Here is a 16,639-nt window from a genome sequence, read left to right on the forward strand (position 1 = left end):
AGCACTCTGGCTGCACTTCTTCCAACACAGATCTATTGGTTCTTTTGGCAGCCCATGGCACTTTCAATATTCTCCTCCAACACCATAACTGAAAATCATCAATTCTTCTATGGTCTTCCTTATTCACTGTCCAGCTTTCGCATGCATATGTATAGATGTGGGTAATCCTCACAATTAGGATGTCCCATATTGTCCTTTTATAGTGACATCCTGCCCCCTCACCTGTTACCCCTGACAACCATTCATCTAATCTCTGTCATTATAATTTTATCTTCTCAAGAATGTCAGAAGAATCATCCAGTATGTATGTAGCCCTTTGATGCTGGCTTCTTTGATGCATTTGAAATTCATTGATGTGATGGCATGTAGGAAGAGTTTACTATGTAGTGTTCACAACAATTCATATATCTGCCCCATCGAAAGATTTGTGTATTTACAACATTGGGCTTTCATAAATAACACTGCTGTGAACATTCTGAACAAGTTTTTGCCACACTAGTTTTACCTGATAACAAAGATTATTGGAATCAATGAAAGCCCAGAGACGGGAAAATTAGATGGACAGAGTTTTCCCTCTGGGAAATGTCTGTAAATATTTACTTGTAGTGGGACCTGGCAGTGCAGAATCTGGAAGAACATGGGAGGAGAGCCACTATCAGCTGCCAAATGTTTGTGCCACAGCAACTGAAGGTGAAGGCTTCTGGAAACATTAGTCACAAAGACTTTTCTGGCTAGCAAAAATGGGAAACTTAGCAGTAGGAGTGGTAAGGTGGAAATGGGAGGGTCAGAGCTCAGGAAGAGAGTCAGCTGAAAAGAGATGATGGTGTATTTCTAAGGAGCCCTAGTGGTGCTGTGGACTAGGCAGTAGACTGCTAATTGCAAGCTTAGCAGTTCAAACCCACTAGCTGCCCTGAGGGAGAAAGATTAGACTGCTCTGATAAGAATTTACAGTCTCCGAAACCAAGTAAGGTGCCTTTATGGCATTGTATGATAAGCACTGGGTGTCTAACCACAAGGTTGGCAGTTCAAACCCACCAGCTGCTCCAGGGGAGACAAATGAGGCTTTCTGCTCCCATAAAGATGCCCAGCCTTGGAAATTCTATACAGAGTCATTATGAGTTGGTATGGATTCTATATCAGTGGGTGGACATATGAGGTAGAATCAAGTCTACGGCAGTGAGTTTAGGTACATTAAGGTGTGGAGTGCCTTCCCTTGCAGTCTGACACTAGAGGGGGTTTGACTCTAGCTCTTATTTTCTCAAAGGAACTGACCACCGGCCTCTGAAATACCCAAGCAAGGGTTCCCTGGGTCTGTTTCATTTTATAAAACCAAAAATCCAAACCCTTTGCCACTGACTCAATTCTGACTCACAGAGACACTGTGAGAGCTGCCTGCCCCTATAGGGTCTCTGAGGCTTCAATACTTAACCCACTGTGGTTTGTTGACTTCCGTAGAACTCATGTTTTGATTAGCAGTTGAGAAAGCTCACCGATGTGCCACCAGGACTCCTTAATTATTTGATTATTTAATAGTGATCCCCTAATTATGGTTGGAGTCCTGGTGTGGTGCTATGGGTTAATGTGCCAGACTGCAAAGCCGCTTGAACTGCAAGGTTGGCAGTTCAAGCTCACCAGCTGCTCCGTGGAAACCCTATACAGGGTCGTTATGGGTCGGAACCAACTCGCTGGCACTTAACAACAACAACAACAATTATGATTGGGAGTCCTGGTGTGGCACTGTGGAGCAATGTGCTGGACTGCACAGTCGGTTTGAACCCTAAGGTCAACGGTTCAAGCCTACCAGCCACTCAGAGACCCTATACAAGTTTGTTATGGGTCGAAACCAACTCGACAGCACATAACAATTATGGTTGGTCTTGCTAGACAATAGTACTTGTTAGCTGCCATCCAGTTAACCTTGAGTCACGGAAGCCCCACGCACAATAGAAGAAAGACTGTTTGGTCCTATGCTACCCCAGTGACTGAAGGTAACAGAAGTAAAGAATTTAACCCCCCGGGAAGTTCTGAATAAGAGAACCTCTGTAGACTCCAGCATGGAGAAAGGGAAAGAAGTGGAGAGGGGAACAGAGAGGTGAAGCAGAGCGTCCGTGTGCTCCTTGTCCTGGTCCCACACATTGTTAGAAGGCTTTCATTCAAACACCAACGGTCAACTCATCTACCCTCTTCAAATGGTGCAGAGTCAGCAGTCTGGCAGGGCACCTCCAAACTGTAGCTCGGCCCGTACCGCTCATCTGTTAACAAGTTCTAGGGATTTCACTAGAACCAAAGGATGAAATTGTTCAGATGACAGGATTTGTTGAGTGGACGTGTCATTTTCCAATTAGTGTTGGAAGAAAGATCAGCTTAGTTGGCTTGTTGCCTGGTAACACAGTGGGGGCCGTTTGCCTAGTGCCTACACACAACTGGTATAAGCTTTCACACTGGACTGCTCCAGTGTGAGCATTTATTTGTTACAGCTGTGAACCCATGCACACCCTCCTGTTCTGTGTCCTTATCGGGCCCCCAATTAAGTAAGCAATCACATCCCAGTTATTTTTCATTAGTTTTCAATTCCAGTAGCAGTGAGCTGTGAACTCTTTGCTCAGCAACAGAAGGAAAAAGCCATTATTTAGCAAGAGACTGACTTTCCAATATTGTTGTTGTTGTGTGCCATCGAGTCCAACTTGTAGCAGACTTGTAGGACCGAGTAGAATGCCTTACATGGTTTCCCAGGAAAATCTAGGAACAGCTCACCAGGTCTTGTCTTAGGTGCCATGACTAGTGGGTTTGAACCATCAAGTTTCAGTTAGCAGTCAAGCACTTAGTCAGTGCACCATGGGAGCTCCTATTCCAATAGTAAGAGGCTTCCTCTACATCACCTTAAAGGGCCTTCCAGCTTGTGGTTCAGTTCTGAGTACAGATCTGGTCCAAGAGTACTATGGTTTTTTATGAGAGGCAGAACTCAAAGGGGAGTCAGCCTTTTTTTTCCTGGATTATCTTTATGTAAATTGGTTGCTGCTTTGAAATTTCTCATGTTCTCCTAAATTTCTTTGACCACAAAGGACGCCCTACTGAGTTGAAGTAAAATGGGATCAATCCTTAAGTTGTCACTATGCTAACTGCTGCTATATTGAACTTCATAGGAGTCTCTGGTAACTAAGTGTATTCATTTTCTGTTACCACATAGTAAATTACCACACACTTAGCTGCTTCAAGTCCCATGGATTTATTATCTCAGTTTCCATGGGTCAGGAGTCCAAGCAAAGCTGGGTTCTTGGCTCAGCATCTCACAAGGTTGCAGCTTTGGGCTCATCTGAGGCTTGGGGTCTTCTTCCAAGCCCACAAGGTTTTGGCAGAATTCATTTCCTTGTAGCCATAGAACTCTTGGAAGCATGCTACTTCAAGATCAACAGGAGAATCTCTCTTACGTGGAACTCTTCTTTTAAAGGGCTTGACTGATTAGATTAGGCCCACCCAGGGGTTAATCTCCTGTTTGATTTGCTCAAAACCAACTGATTTGGCACTTTAGTTACATCTGCAATATCTTGTTTCTTTGCCATAGAATGCAATCTAATAACAAGAATAACACCCACTGAGGGCAGTATACAAGAAGGGGGAGGGCAGTATACAAGGAGAGGTAAGTTGGCAGAAGGATGATGAAGACAGGTAAAGACACATGGAGGTATGCAGGGACTAAAGAGGATTATATACACAACCTTGAACAGCAGTGTTCTGTGGGTAGATACATGGACAGAGGCACAGGCTGAGAGAATGTGGAAGGAAGAGTGGATGTATACCCACAAATATATAAGGATTTGCTGCAAACAGAGCTATGAATGTGGTAGAGTATACAGTGGGCAATATGATGAAATTCATTAGATATTATCAAACATCTTAAGGCAGGCCATGAATTGCTGAGCCTTGGGGATCCAGGACCATAGTGTTAGGGGACACCATGGTCAGTTGACATAATATAATCCACGAAGATAATGTTCTACTTCCTACTTCGGCAAGTAGCGTCTGGGCTTTGAAAAGCTGAAGTGTAACTGTTAGTCTCTCCATATGCGGAAGAAGGGTGATGAGAATTGAAGCTTCTTGGAATCCAACAGACTAACTGAACATGTGAGCATCTGTCTCCATGACTCAGAGACCAAAAGAACTAGATGGTGCCCCGCTACCACTACCAACTGCTCTGAAAGGGATGACATTAGAAGGTCCCAGATAGAGTGGGAGAAAATGTGGACCAAACTCAAATTACAGAAAAAAGACTAGGCTGACTGGTCAGAAAGAGACTGGGAGAACCTTGACCACCCTTCAAGTTTGCAAAAGGATTCATTCTTGTGGCCCAATTTTCAGTCAAGCGTAGATAGGTATATCGGGGGGAGGGGGAGATAGCAGCAGTAGTAAGTTATGCTCACCATGGAATGGTCAGTCATTCAAAAGGGCAACATTTACTTAAGAACCAAGCTAAGAAGGGATGAGAAAGCAGGGGGTGGAAATAGAAACCGCAGGGAGGAAGTGGGATAACTTGTAGGGAAGGGATTGCAGTTATTGAGATGAAGAGAAAAGGCTTCAGTCAGCTTAGTGAGGAAGACTGTGGTGGTCTCGTAAAAAATAATAATAATAATAATAATAATAGTAACAACACTCACCGATGGGAGGGAATTGTACAGCCCATATAATATACACCAGGGATGAGAACCTTGGGCTCATTGTGCCTGTCACACTAAAGTTTTCTTCTTCCTCAGGTGAACTTGTCATCTATCTTGCTTTGCCCCATATTGCTATAATCATGGCCGCTGGCTGCCATGTAAGAAATGTGTTGAGAGCCATGAGACAGTCTTTTGAGCCATGTCTGTTCGGTCCTTTCTTCTTGCAGACGCTGTCAGGACTCCCAGACCAAGACAGCTTCTACGACGTGGTAGACTGTCTGGAGGAGCTGGGCCTTGCGGCTGTATCACAGAGGCATTTGAGCAAAAAAGGGACTGACCTGGACTTAGTGGAGCAGTTCAACATTTATGAGGTACATGCCTTTTTAAGAAAACATCATTTATTTTTGGTTGCTGTTACTGAAAATATACGTGGCAGAACACACACCAGTTCAATCTCTAAATGTATAACTCAGTGACACTGATTGCATTCTTGGAGTTGAGAAACCATGCTCACCCTCCTTTCCTGAGTGGTTCCTCCCCACTTAACATAAATCCACTGCCCCTAAGCTTCCTCTCTGACTTCGCCAGGTGTTGTTGTCAATTTGATCCCAGAAAATTATTTAAAAGAGCACAATGCCTTTGGCAGACATTCTTTACTAATTACACAAAGCTATAGGATAAGCACTGGAGTGCTAACGTCGAAGTCAGCAGTTCAAACCCACCAACTGCTCCTAAAAACCCCTATACAGGGTCACTATGAGTTGGAACAAACTCAACAGTACTTAGGAACTTTACGGAAATAATTATTTCAGGGGAATTTTGGTTTAAGGGTTAGAGATTATGTTGTGGCAGGAGTTTGAGAGGATTATCCAGCTTCAGTGACTCCCAAAGTCTGGATTCCATGAGAATTCGAAATTCTGCCCAACATGCCTTTTTTAATGCATTGGTATAACAGCTTCCTCAGAAGTCAAAGGCTGAGATGTAACATAGCCTATCTAGATCAGCGGTGCTGAATGTGGGTAACAGCAGCAGTAGCACCTGGAAACTTGTTAGAAGAAATGCAGCTTCTCAAGTCCCACCCCAGAACTATTGAACCAGGGAGCCCAGCAGTGTATGTTGTAACAAGCCCTCCTCCAGGTGACTCTGATGTGCACTCTAGTCGAAGAACTCTGGTCTAGGTGAAACTTGATAACTAGTTTAAAGAACGTGTGTGCTGTTCACAACACCACCTCTCAGGATGAGAGAGAACAAGCAATCACGTTCCTTACATCTAATGGGATGGGATTTCAGGCACGACTGGTTACATAATTTGTGGGGCCGAGGGCAGAATGGAAATGTGGATTCATTGTTGAACCACAAGAAAAAGTGCCATTAATCTTCAATGCAATGTCATTGTAGGTAAATAAATAATATTAAAGCTTTAAATTATCAACATGGATTTTACCCTGAGGGAGTAAAGAAGCAGAGATTCTGAGATTGTGACTGTATTTATGAAGAAAAGAGTCAGGATGTGTGGTGGGGTGAGGGAAGCTGAGGCAAGGGGTAAGGAAGGCTTCTCTGAGGCAGCAGGCTAAAGATGATACAGAGGAAGAGACGTGAGGCCTCTGTGAGAGTCATCCTAAGGAGGTTGGCATGACTGGAGGGTGACCTGGAGAGGTTGGCCTCCTTTGGGCTGCATCCCACGAGACCTTCTTTTGTCCTTTCCCCTTCTGATTCCCTCCAGCTAAAAACAGGTTGATCCTCTAGAAAGTGCTATCTAACTATGCCATTCCTCTACTTATGAAAAAAATCAAAGTAGTAAATAATCACAAAGCCCTTTTCATGACCAGCAGGATGAAGCCTCCACCCCTTGACTTAGTACAAGGTCCCCATTCAGTCTTTAGCCTTCTTGACTCTAGCCTTTTCCAAGATGCCTGTGAAATTTCAGCCTCACTGATTCCCGGGCTCGCAAACCCTCACGGCAGGTCCTTTGGGGAGCTTTCATTCATTCTTATTGTTTTGCACAAAGTGTAGTTTCTTCCTAATCTCATGTTGGGGTCACCCAGGATGTCTCCTCCTTCACAGAGTGAAGTCCCTTGTGCCTCCACTGGTCCCCAACATTGTGTTCTTAACAGTTGAAGGGGCTTTTGTCTCTGTCCTCACCGCTGATCTAATTGTTCCCAGGACTTGCTTACTGGTCTGATTGTCTGTGAGCTACTCTATGGCATAGGTCTTATCTCTCTTCCTAGCCACAGGGCCCAGCAGCACACCTGCCCAGAGTAGAAGTATAGTAAGTGCTTCAATGAAGGTCTGTCTCTTCCAAATACCACACATTTTCTGATAGAGTTTGCCAGATGCTAGGGTGAAGGCAACACATGATTTAATCAGAAATCACCTACCTTAAGGGGCAAATGTCCTGTGGGGAATAACTCAGGATGACAGCTGAATTCTTTAGATACCAAGCAGAGTCAGGGGTTTTATGACTTTCTGAAAGTTCATGTATGTTTTCAAAAATTTACTGCCACAGGACAACCAACTTGTACATACCGGGCCAGTAAGAAGGCCTTTAAGGCAGAGTCAGAGTTCCTGACAAAGGACTTTGTTCTCAAACTTGAAGAGAACTTGGTTGCGTTTCTAGAATTCTTCCTCAGAGTGGAGGGTGTCTGGAGTCCATGTGTCCCAGACTTTCTGGGGACAGGCCCAATTCCATGGAATTTAATTCCATTTAGAAAAGGTGATTTGATCCATGTTTAATTGAATTCATTTGCATTTTATGGCCTCATATGACTTTTCAAAAACATAAATCCATAAATCAAAATAGAAATCTTTTTCAGATCATAACTTTTGGTTCTGAAACTGTCCTTGTAATGGGAAAGGCATCTTAAGCCTGAAGACATTGTGGAGGAGGGTTGAACTGTTCCTTTTAGGAATAATTAGGGAATAGGTTCAACCTCTTGAGATCCTTCCTTGTCAGAGGTGATTAAAACAAAATTAGTTATCAGTTATACAAACATCCCAAAACTTTGTAGTCTAAAATAGCAATCATTGCTCGTTATTTTGAGGGGGAGGGGAGGGGGTCAGTAATTTGAGTTTGGGTCAGCCCGGAAGTTCTCAGGTGGCTGCCATTACCTGGCGGCAGCTTGGTTGGATAGTCTAAGATGCCCTCATACACTTCATCTGGTGTTTGGTGCTGGCTTTGAGTGTCCAGGAGTCTTCAGCAGCTAACCTGAGCTACTTCACATGGTGCTAGCATTCCAGATGGCCAAGTCCTGATGCTCAGATGCTTTTCGAGTTTCTGCTTTTATCACACAATGAGGGCAGGGCCATTAAAACCCATTGTTGTTGAGTCAACGCCAAGGCATAGCAATCCTATAGGAAAGAGTAGAACTGCTCCATGAGGCTTTGAAGACTACTCTTGAGGGGAACGGACTGCCATGCACTTCTTCTGAGTTGCTGGTGGGTCCTAACGACTGTTCTTTCAGTTAGCAGCTGAGCACTTAACCATTGTGTCAGCAGTATAGTGTAAATGAAGCAAGGTTGGCCGTAATTTGATAAGAGTTGAGTCTAAGTGTTGAACACATCATGTTCGTCATACTCTTCTCCCTATGTTGTGTACGAGGGAGCTTAAAAGGTTCCTGAAAGAAATTGAATTAAGTGGTAATGACACGTTTCCACAAACTTTTTGGAGCCCCCTTCATCTGTTAAAAGATTTCCATAATAAAAAGTTAAGAATGGTCAGGTCAATAAGCAATCCTCAAAGACTGGTGGAAGTTTCCACAGACACCACCTGAAGCTGCTCCTAACTGCTTTCTGGGCAAGTCTGGAATGTGCTTGTTCCACACCTGAGCCTTTAAGTCTGGCAAGCAGAGCTCTACATTTATGTAAAAGCTTTAGAAGGCATTTGATGAGGGGTCCAGCAATTGAAGTGCTCCGTTATTTGGCAGAGAGCAAGAGCTTTCAAGACAGGCTTGGTCTTACTTTGTGTTCATGAAGGGCTTGCTCATCGTGCTTGTAGTTAATTAGGTCTGCTGCCTACCACAGATTCTGGATAAACCTTGTGTTAAGAGATGTTCAAGGAGCTCTGGTAGCGTAGTGGTTACAAATCGGGCTGCGAACTGCAAGGTCAGCAGTTCGAAACTACCAGCTGCTCCGCGGGAGAAAGATGAGGCTTTCTACTCCCATAAAGATTTACACCCTCGGAAACCCTGTACAGGGTCGCTATGGGTTGGAACCGACTCGACGGCACTTAACAACAACAACAACAACAACAAGCTGCCTACCACAGATTCTGGATAAACCTTGTGTTAAGAGATGTTTCTCCAGGTGTTTTTCAGCTTTTAGTGTTTTTAACTCTAAACTGCAGTGCTCCCTACAATCAGAAAAATTTGGAAATGCCATTGTAGTCCTGTATATGCAATTGAAGTCTCTTCCTGTTATCAGCATATATTGGTGATTCTAGAAATCTTAGTATAAATGCCAAGCCACAAGTGAACAGTATCCCTCAATTTCATGTTACATTGTCCCTGACTGCCAAGCCCAAGGCTGCCACTGAGTCTGCTTGGACTCTGTGCAGACCCTTCCCCATGCAACCCCATCCCCAAGCATTCCTCATCCTTTTTTTTTCAAGGATATAGATGTTTGTGTAAAGGATCTGGCTTTAGAAAACCTCAACTAGATTCCATTTTTGTATGTTGCCTTGATAGTTTTCCAGAATTTTCTGTTCATTTAAACTTTCTGATTGTCCCCATTTTCTTTGGCTAAAGACAATAAAAATGGATTTCACTTCATAAACACCCAGTGTGCCTCTCTGAAAGGAACTGTGAGCAGAATTCTATTCAGTTCTTAGATCTCTGAGGTTAGATAAGGAATGAGAAATATCTGAACTCTACTTTAGCCTTTAATCTTATCATTCCAAATGTGCGTTTAATAAGAAGCAGAATCAATACTTGAGGTCAGAATAAGTTCAAATGATCTACAAGTTTTATATCCAAAAATGAAGAAACATCAAATAATTGTCTAGAAATAGTAAGTAATAATAATAATAATTTCCAGGCTTTCCCCAGAGAATGCCATCCATTTGAAATGTTAAAGTTGAGATGGTAAATGTGATTGACCGAATGCAGAATTTCTTTTTTAGCTTTTGTAGTTAGCACTGGAGGGGGCTTCCCGAGGAAGCAGATTTTCTAATGAAATCATGTAAAGTTAGAGCTTTGGTGGAATTCTTAGCACTTCATACCTCAGTCCTCCCGAAATGATCTCTCTGTCAAGGATCTTCTGGGATAGTGAACTAATCAAAAGATTATTCAACTGTGTTCATGTACCTGAGAGTTTCTATGAAATGTGTGTAACCTATAGAAAGACTTGTTCACTAAATTGTATCCAAAAGCTGAAGGAATCTGGAAGGTGGGGTGGCTAAAGGACCTACACACCCCTGTTAAATAGGCTGTGTCCTACGACCCTGTGAACCAGGATGGGAGTAGCCAGCCCAACCTTGCCTCACCCAAACTTCCTTTGCTGAATGAACCCAGATGCCAAAACTTAGATCATAGAGGACAATTGGTTTTGCAGTAGCCAGCTCTTGTGTAGGCAGATCTTGGTTGTATATCTGGGCCTTTAACTATCTTTTCTGTGCTGTCATGTCAGGACTGGTGTGGCACTGTAGGATAAGCACCAGACTGCTAACCTCAAAGTTGGTGGTTCAAACCCCCCCCCCCCCCCCGACACTTCTTGGAAACCCTATACAGGGTTACCTACTTGTGGGCACTTAGCAACATGTTTGAACTGAGTTGTGAAATGTGACTGAGAGCACATACAGACCAGGGAACTTGTCTTTATGTGGATTTGGGACTGTGTGACGTCTACCAACTCAGACGGTCTGTTGGATTTGGTTGGTCCTGGTTTACCAGGGCTGCAAGGTGGCCCGAGCAGTCAGTTCCATATGATGGGGAAACTTCTTGGCATCCTACACCACTTTACTTGAGGGCATGGGTAGGATGTAGGGTGCAGTCATACATATTGAGTGCCAGCCATGGCATAAATCTTTATCCTAGACGCCTTATATAGTTTATCTTGTGCTATCCGTACCATACAATACTCTGGAAAAAAGGTAAGTCATTTGTATAGCTCTCTTCTGGTTTGTTGATGGAACAGCTATAATCCACTGACAATATGTGGTCTTTTTTCATCTAGTCTTAGAAAAGGCGGATATAAAATTATTAAAGCAGCCAGAGATACAGATGAGTCTAACTCACAGCTGGGAAGAGTGGGCTTAGGTTAGGAGCAGTACTGGCTGCCAGACACGAGCTGAAGGAGACTTGATTTTAATGTGGAGAGAAGGCTGCCTAGTAGGATACAGGACAGAGCAAGATGAAGACATGGTGAACTGGGCCTCTGGAGAGGGCACCAACTAGAAGCAGGACTAAAATGTCCTTGAGAGAAAACCAGACTGTCAGTGAAGTACCGGTGGCCCAGCTTTTCACATAAGAGCTCACGTGGCGGATGCAAGCCAGTTGTTACTCTGCACACTTATGCATCATTGCCAAGAAGACAGTTTTCCAAGCATCTTTCTGCTGGGGCTCATGCTTCTTGCTGTTGTATGTTTGTGACTTTCATGGGCAGGTTGTCTAGTGTAGCTACAGGCTTCACCTGCAACCCTGAGCTCAGGAGGTCAAGCTGTTGAAGGTAGCCTGAGAACCACTGAGACTGTCAGTCAGGATTCAGAATTCAAGCAATATAGACTCCCCAATATTGTTCCTTCGATTCCAATTCATGGTGACCTCACGGGTCTCAGAGTAAACCGTGCCCCATAAAATTTCCAGGGCTAACTTATTAGAAATAGATTGCCATGCCTTTCTTCAGAGGTGCCGCTGGGTGGACTCAAACCTCGGCCTTTTAGTTAGCAGCCAAGTGTGCGAATGTTTTTACCACCCAGAGACTCCAAAACATTTTCTGGGTGAGGTCTGTTCCCTCTAACATGCATGTGTGGCTCCCACCTCTGACCAGAATCCTTGCGGTGCTCTTCTGAGCCCCTTCTTTGGGAAAACAAGCCCAGAAATGATCCAGGAATCTGACCCCATTGGACTTTAGTTGGGACTCGGTTTCCTGAACCAGAGAAGAGCAAAGGGTGGGCAAGTAGAGTTCTGGCCTGGGAGACGGAGATACAGGGATTCGGGGTATAGGCCCGGTAATTGCATAGTGCTTCTCAGACCCACTTAAGAGACTGCCTTGGCCTTTTGACTAGAAGAATGCGGAGTGGTCAGCATTGCTGGGGCTACAGACTATGCTTCAGGACACAGATGGTAAGAGAGATCTTTCCGTGATGCTGAGGCCCACAGCTTGGGAAGTTGTTGTTGTTGTTAAGTACCATGGAATCGGTTCTGACTCATAGTGACTCTGCACACGGTTTGCACACGGTTTCCAAGGCTGTAAATCTTTACGGGAGCAGAAAGCCTCATCTTTTTCCCACGGAATGGCTGGTAATTTCGAACTGCCAACCTTGAGGTTAACAGCCCAATTCATAACCACTACGCTACCAGAGCTCCTTACAGCTTGGGAAGAGACCAGGTTAAACCCTCTCTGCTTTTTCAGGTGGCACTCAAGCATGAGGATGGAGATGAGACAGCCGAGCTGCCCCCCAGCGGCCGCCGAGACCGGAGGAGGGCCAGTGTGTGTGCCGGTAGCAGCAGCAGTGGTGGCAGTGGCAGCGAACACCGGGGTCTGGACCGCAGGAGGAGCCGTAGGCACTCAGTACAGAGCATTAAGAGTACCGTGTCTGCTCCCACCAGCCCCTGCTCCCAGCTGGCTCCTGGCTTCAAGCCCAGTGAAAAGTAAGCATTAACCTAGCAGTGAGGAGGGGCACACCTCCAGGGCACTATCCCACTGGCCCCATAGAGCCCTTGGCATTGCCCTCTGGCTCCTCTCTACCATTAAGTCATATTCCCAAAATCTCATGGAACTTCATGGGGCAAGGTGGTTCCAGTGGCATGTGCAGATTTGATCTCACTTTTCAGCTACTTGTGTTGCGATCGTCTTGAATATCTCAATTAATACTTGTTCAGAAAATCTGTGCTTTAGCAAATGGTAAGGGATCCAAAACATAAATCATAGGCTTAGAAATAAATGGTATGCCATGGTATTCCTGTGAGATTGAAAGAGTTGTGATGCTCATGGGAATACATAATTGGGGTGGGTTTTAGTTAAATAGAGTAAACCTGCACACATTAAAACAAATCTCTGTGTTTCAGTAAATGCCAATGCTTTCATTTATTCAGTTAGTTAGCCAGCAAACATTTTTATTGAGGGTCTGTTATATATGGACTATCCAAGGCCTTGACGGCACTCATACATAAATGGAAAAGGTATGATCTCTGGCTTTATGAATCTATGTCTGATAGGCTAACAAAGAAAAACAATGAGAAAGGTAGTAGATAGGAAGAAAAAGAAAGGTTGATAATGCCATATGAAATTATGGCCTTATCAAAATGTAAAGTTTAAATTTTGAATTGAAAACTCTGGGAAAGCTGAAACGGTTCCATTAAAGGGAGGCTCAGCAAACAGGAGCTCTTGGTCTGGGTTGCAGTCTCCAAATGGATGCTGTCTCTTCACTGGGATGAAGGGGTCTGTGGACCAGTCCTTACCAACAAGGTCCACAGAGGCCTGGCTGAGGCACCAGGGTGCTCTACTTCCTGTTGTCAGCAGAATGAAAGCAGCTGTCAGGATATTTGTATGGAGAGATGCCCCCATTTTGAAGATCCAGTTTAGGTCAAGAAGCCAATTGATGAAAAAGAAAATTACTCAGAACAAGTTGAATAGACTTAAGAAAGAGCGCCTTCCTCTACATCCATAGTGAGACAGTCCCCCGATCCCCACCTATTACCACCCCCAAGAACTGCTCTGAGAAGTACACACAGAATCACTTGAGCCTTAGCCAGCCTACACCTTTGGGTGCCTCTTATCTCAGAGGACAGAAGGGTGTTGGTCTTAGAGACACTGAAACTCTTCTTTGCCCAGGGATCCTCCATCTTCAGGTTTTCTGAGCATTTGTGTCTAATAAAGTCCCTTTTAGTGAAAAGAAGCACTAAATTTCTAAACAGATTTAGGAATGAGAACTTCTACCATGAAAACTGCACTTAGTGATCTGGGATCTTAAAAACACTCAGACTCACTGTAGGGAGCCTTCTTTTAGGATTGTTCCCAGCCAATGGCTTACGAAATTAATATGGAGATGTTAGTGTGTGCAAAGGGCTGAAGAAACTGTACACAGTGGACTGAAAAGTCTGTATTTCAAACCACCAAAGATGTTGAAGGGTAGGAGTTTAGGTGGACCATCAGGAGCAGCTGATAGTCTCTTGTTTTGTCTGACTTGTTTCATGTTTGCTCCTGGTCTGTTTCTTGCCATTATGCTCTGAGCTACCTTGTGAGCTCAGGTGCCAATACTTTGTGGTCTTCCAGATTGACAAGACCAACAAGAGTAGAGCGAACCACCCCCTGGACACAGGTCACAATTCTGAGGTGCTGGGCCTGGTGGATTCTGGGACTGGAGGCCCTTCTGCTCTGAATGCTGTTATTTTTTCTGTTTTCAAATAGGACCAATTTTCTTTCATTTTACCTAAATTGTTACTGTATCATAAATTTAGTAGTGTTTATCTGAGAACAATACACCTTCCAGCTTGTAAAGACAGATAACAACTTCAAGATTGATGATTATGAAGTGGCTTCAGCCATGAAATCTCTTTGAGGAATTTTTGCCCTGTGGCCCCAAAGTGACAGTACAATTTTGGCAGAGGTGGGAATGAGATAGAAGGAAAGGGTGACGAGAAGCAAAATGGGAAATGATCCCCGCGTGCATAGCTTAGTCACCTGCTCAACATCTGTGCCTTAAAATAGGACCAGAGAATCAAGTAGCTCATTGTGCTACGTTTCCCTATAGACCCGAAACACAGAAGCATGCCTGCCCTAGATTGCATTTATGCTATGTGAATATTCTGGCCGTACTCACTACTAATTTGTAGGTAGCGTATGCCACAGAAGAGGAATTTTAGGCTGGGTTTTTAAACTCTATGACCCAATTAATGCCAACACTTTTGAAAGGAAACTAAAAATACATTAGGAGTTAAGAGGAGTTTTAAAATGTATGTAGCACGCTAAACTCAACCCTTTGTGCATCATTTGAATTAGTTCTCAAAGCTATCCTCTGTGGGGTCTAGGCAGGGCAAATGCCTTTTATTCTCATGTAACCAGTGACGTACAGATTGAATTGCAGAACTTGGGGAGTGGTGAGCAGTAGTCTAAACCCATATCTTTGGTCGTTGCCTCTCACTGTCCAAAGCATACAAAACATACCCAACCACCCACTCCTGAACATACTCATTGTGCAAGATTTGCATTTCTTTCTTTTTAGGGTACACATAACCAATAAACTTGTACCTTACTTGGCAGATGTTCAGTGTGGAGGTCTACCTCTTAAGAACTAAAAGCAAACTATCTGAGTTCAGTGTCTTGTTATTAATCCTACTGAGAATGAAAGCACATGGTCTAACAGGGTTAAGTGTTTAGAGAGACTTGGAGTTTTTTCCTTTGCAACTTCTCTTTGAAGTTTTATATTTGTTGTTGTTGTTAAGTGCCATCCAGTTGGTTCTGACTCATAATGACCCTGTATAGAGTTTCCAAGTGGCTGGTGAGCTTGATCCGCCAACCTTGTGGTTCAAACTGACCTTGCAACTCAGCACATTAACCCACAGTGTTTCTATTTGAACGTCACATGGGACTTAACATGTAAACTGTAAATTTCATCCTACTGATTTCCACACAACATTCCAACCTATAGAGGTAGTTTTGGACTTCATTCAGTCGGTTATGCTAGCAGTTGTGCCTTGCAGCTCTCAGTCATGTGTGTATTCTACATGAATGGAAGAGTGACTTGGCGGGACAGTGCATGATGACAGCTGGTTAGGGAGTGGATGGTGCAGACAATAGCGGTGTACTTCTGAATCTGGAGTCTTAGACGCTCAGTCACACTACCACACAGCCATATGCTTCTAAGACGGGGACTGGCAGACTTTCTCTGTGAAGGGCCACATAGTCAGTGTCCCAAGCCCTACAGACCAGTTGCAGACTGAGGCTCATTTGAATGCTAAAACTCTGGATCGGTGCACTGCCCACACTTGTCCACAGCAGTTTATTCAGTGGTTCCAGAATTCAGTCTAAAGTAAAACACCAGCGTGAATCTGCCTCTCTATTAGTTGGAAGTAGCTGGTTATGGACAATGGATTTGGTAGCAAAAAGAAAAAGATGAGTATAGTGGGTCCTTCGTAATCCATTTGAACCTACAAATTCTAGAACTCAGGAGACCTGCTGAGCCCTGGCTTCTGGAGGAAGGTCTGACTGTTTTCGGTAAAGGAGCCAAGGTTGAGAGTATATGCGTGGTCTTCAGAACCACAAACTAAACTTCCTGCCTCGTTTTGACCTCAGTGTTCTCACTTGAAAACTCAGGATCATGATACCTCTTTAATAAGTGGTGGGAGGGTTAAGAGAGATGGAGAGTGCTGGGCCCAGTGTGGCTATTATTATCCTTACCGACACTGCCTGCCCTGGAGCTTTCCCGGATATTGTTCTATTAAAGAAGGTAATTGTTAAATAAATATGGACATGCATTGGAGAGAATGTTTTGTACACTGGTATAAACATGCTGGAGGATTTCACAAGAATCATATTAACAACCACTGATAGGATGAGCAGCAAGTAGCTGCTTGGGATGATTTTTAACTACTAATGATAAATGAGTTATTACAAATGGGATTCACTGACAAGGGTTGTGATCAGGTATGATTGGGATAGAGTCAGTGATTCATACAGCAAATGCCCTAGAGCCTGTTTCTGGCTTCCTGGGATAGAGTAGAGGAGCTAGAGGGGAGAGGACTCAGAAATGGGGGGACTTGCATTACATAAAGACAGAGATGCAGTGAGGTATGCTCTTCTGATTCTGTGGCAAGATTCCTGATTTCTCAAAG

The 16,639-nt window shown here is 44.0% G+C and overlaps 1 protein-coding gene across 3 annotated transcripts in view; it reads left to right on the forward strand.

Moving 5' to 3' along the window:
- FHOD3 (formin homology 2 domain containing 3) overlaps window positions 1-16,639 on the forward strand; it is a 633,930-nt gene that overhangs the window by 432,595 nt on the left and 184,696 nt on the right. For 2 of the 3 annotated variants that reach the window (XM_006835080.1, XM_006835081.1), the window contains exons 9-10: window positions 4,880-5,023; window positions 12,219-12,457. In XM_006835080.1, the coding sequence (XP_006835143.1) occupies window positions 4,880-5,023; window positions 12,219-12,457 (383 nt within the window). The remainder of the gene's footprint in view (window positions 1-4,879; window positions 5,024-12,218; window positions 12,458-16,639) is intronic. The other variant, XM_006835079.1, reaches the window with a different exon arrangement.

This window comes from Chrysochloris asiatica, unplaced genomic scaffold, assembly GCF_000296735.1.
Source record: "Chrysochloris asiatica unplaced genomic scaffold, ChrAsi1.0 scaffold00015, whole genome shotgun sequence".
Lineage (NCBI taxonomy): Eukaryota > Metazoa > Chordata > Mammalia > Afrosoricida > Chrysochloridae > Chrysochloris > Chrysochloris asiatica.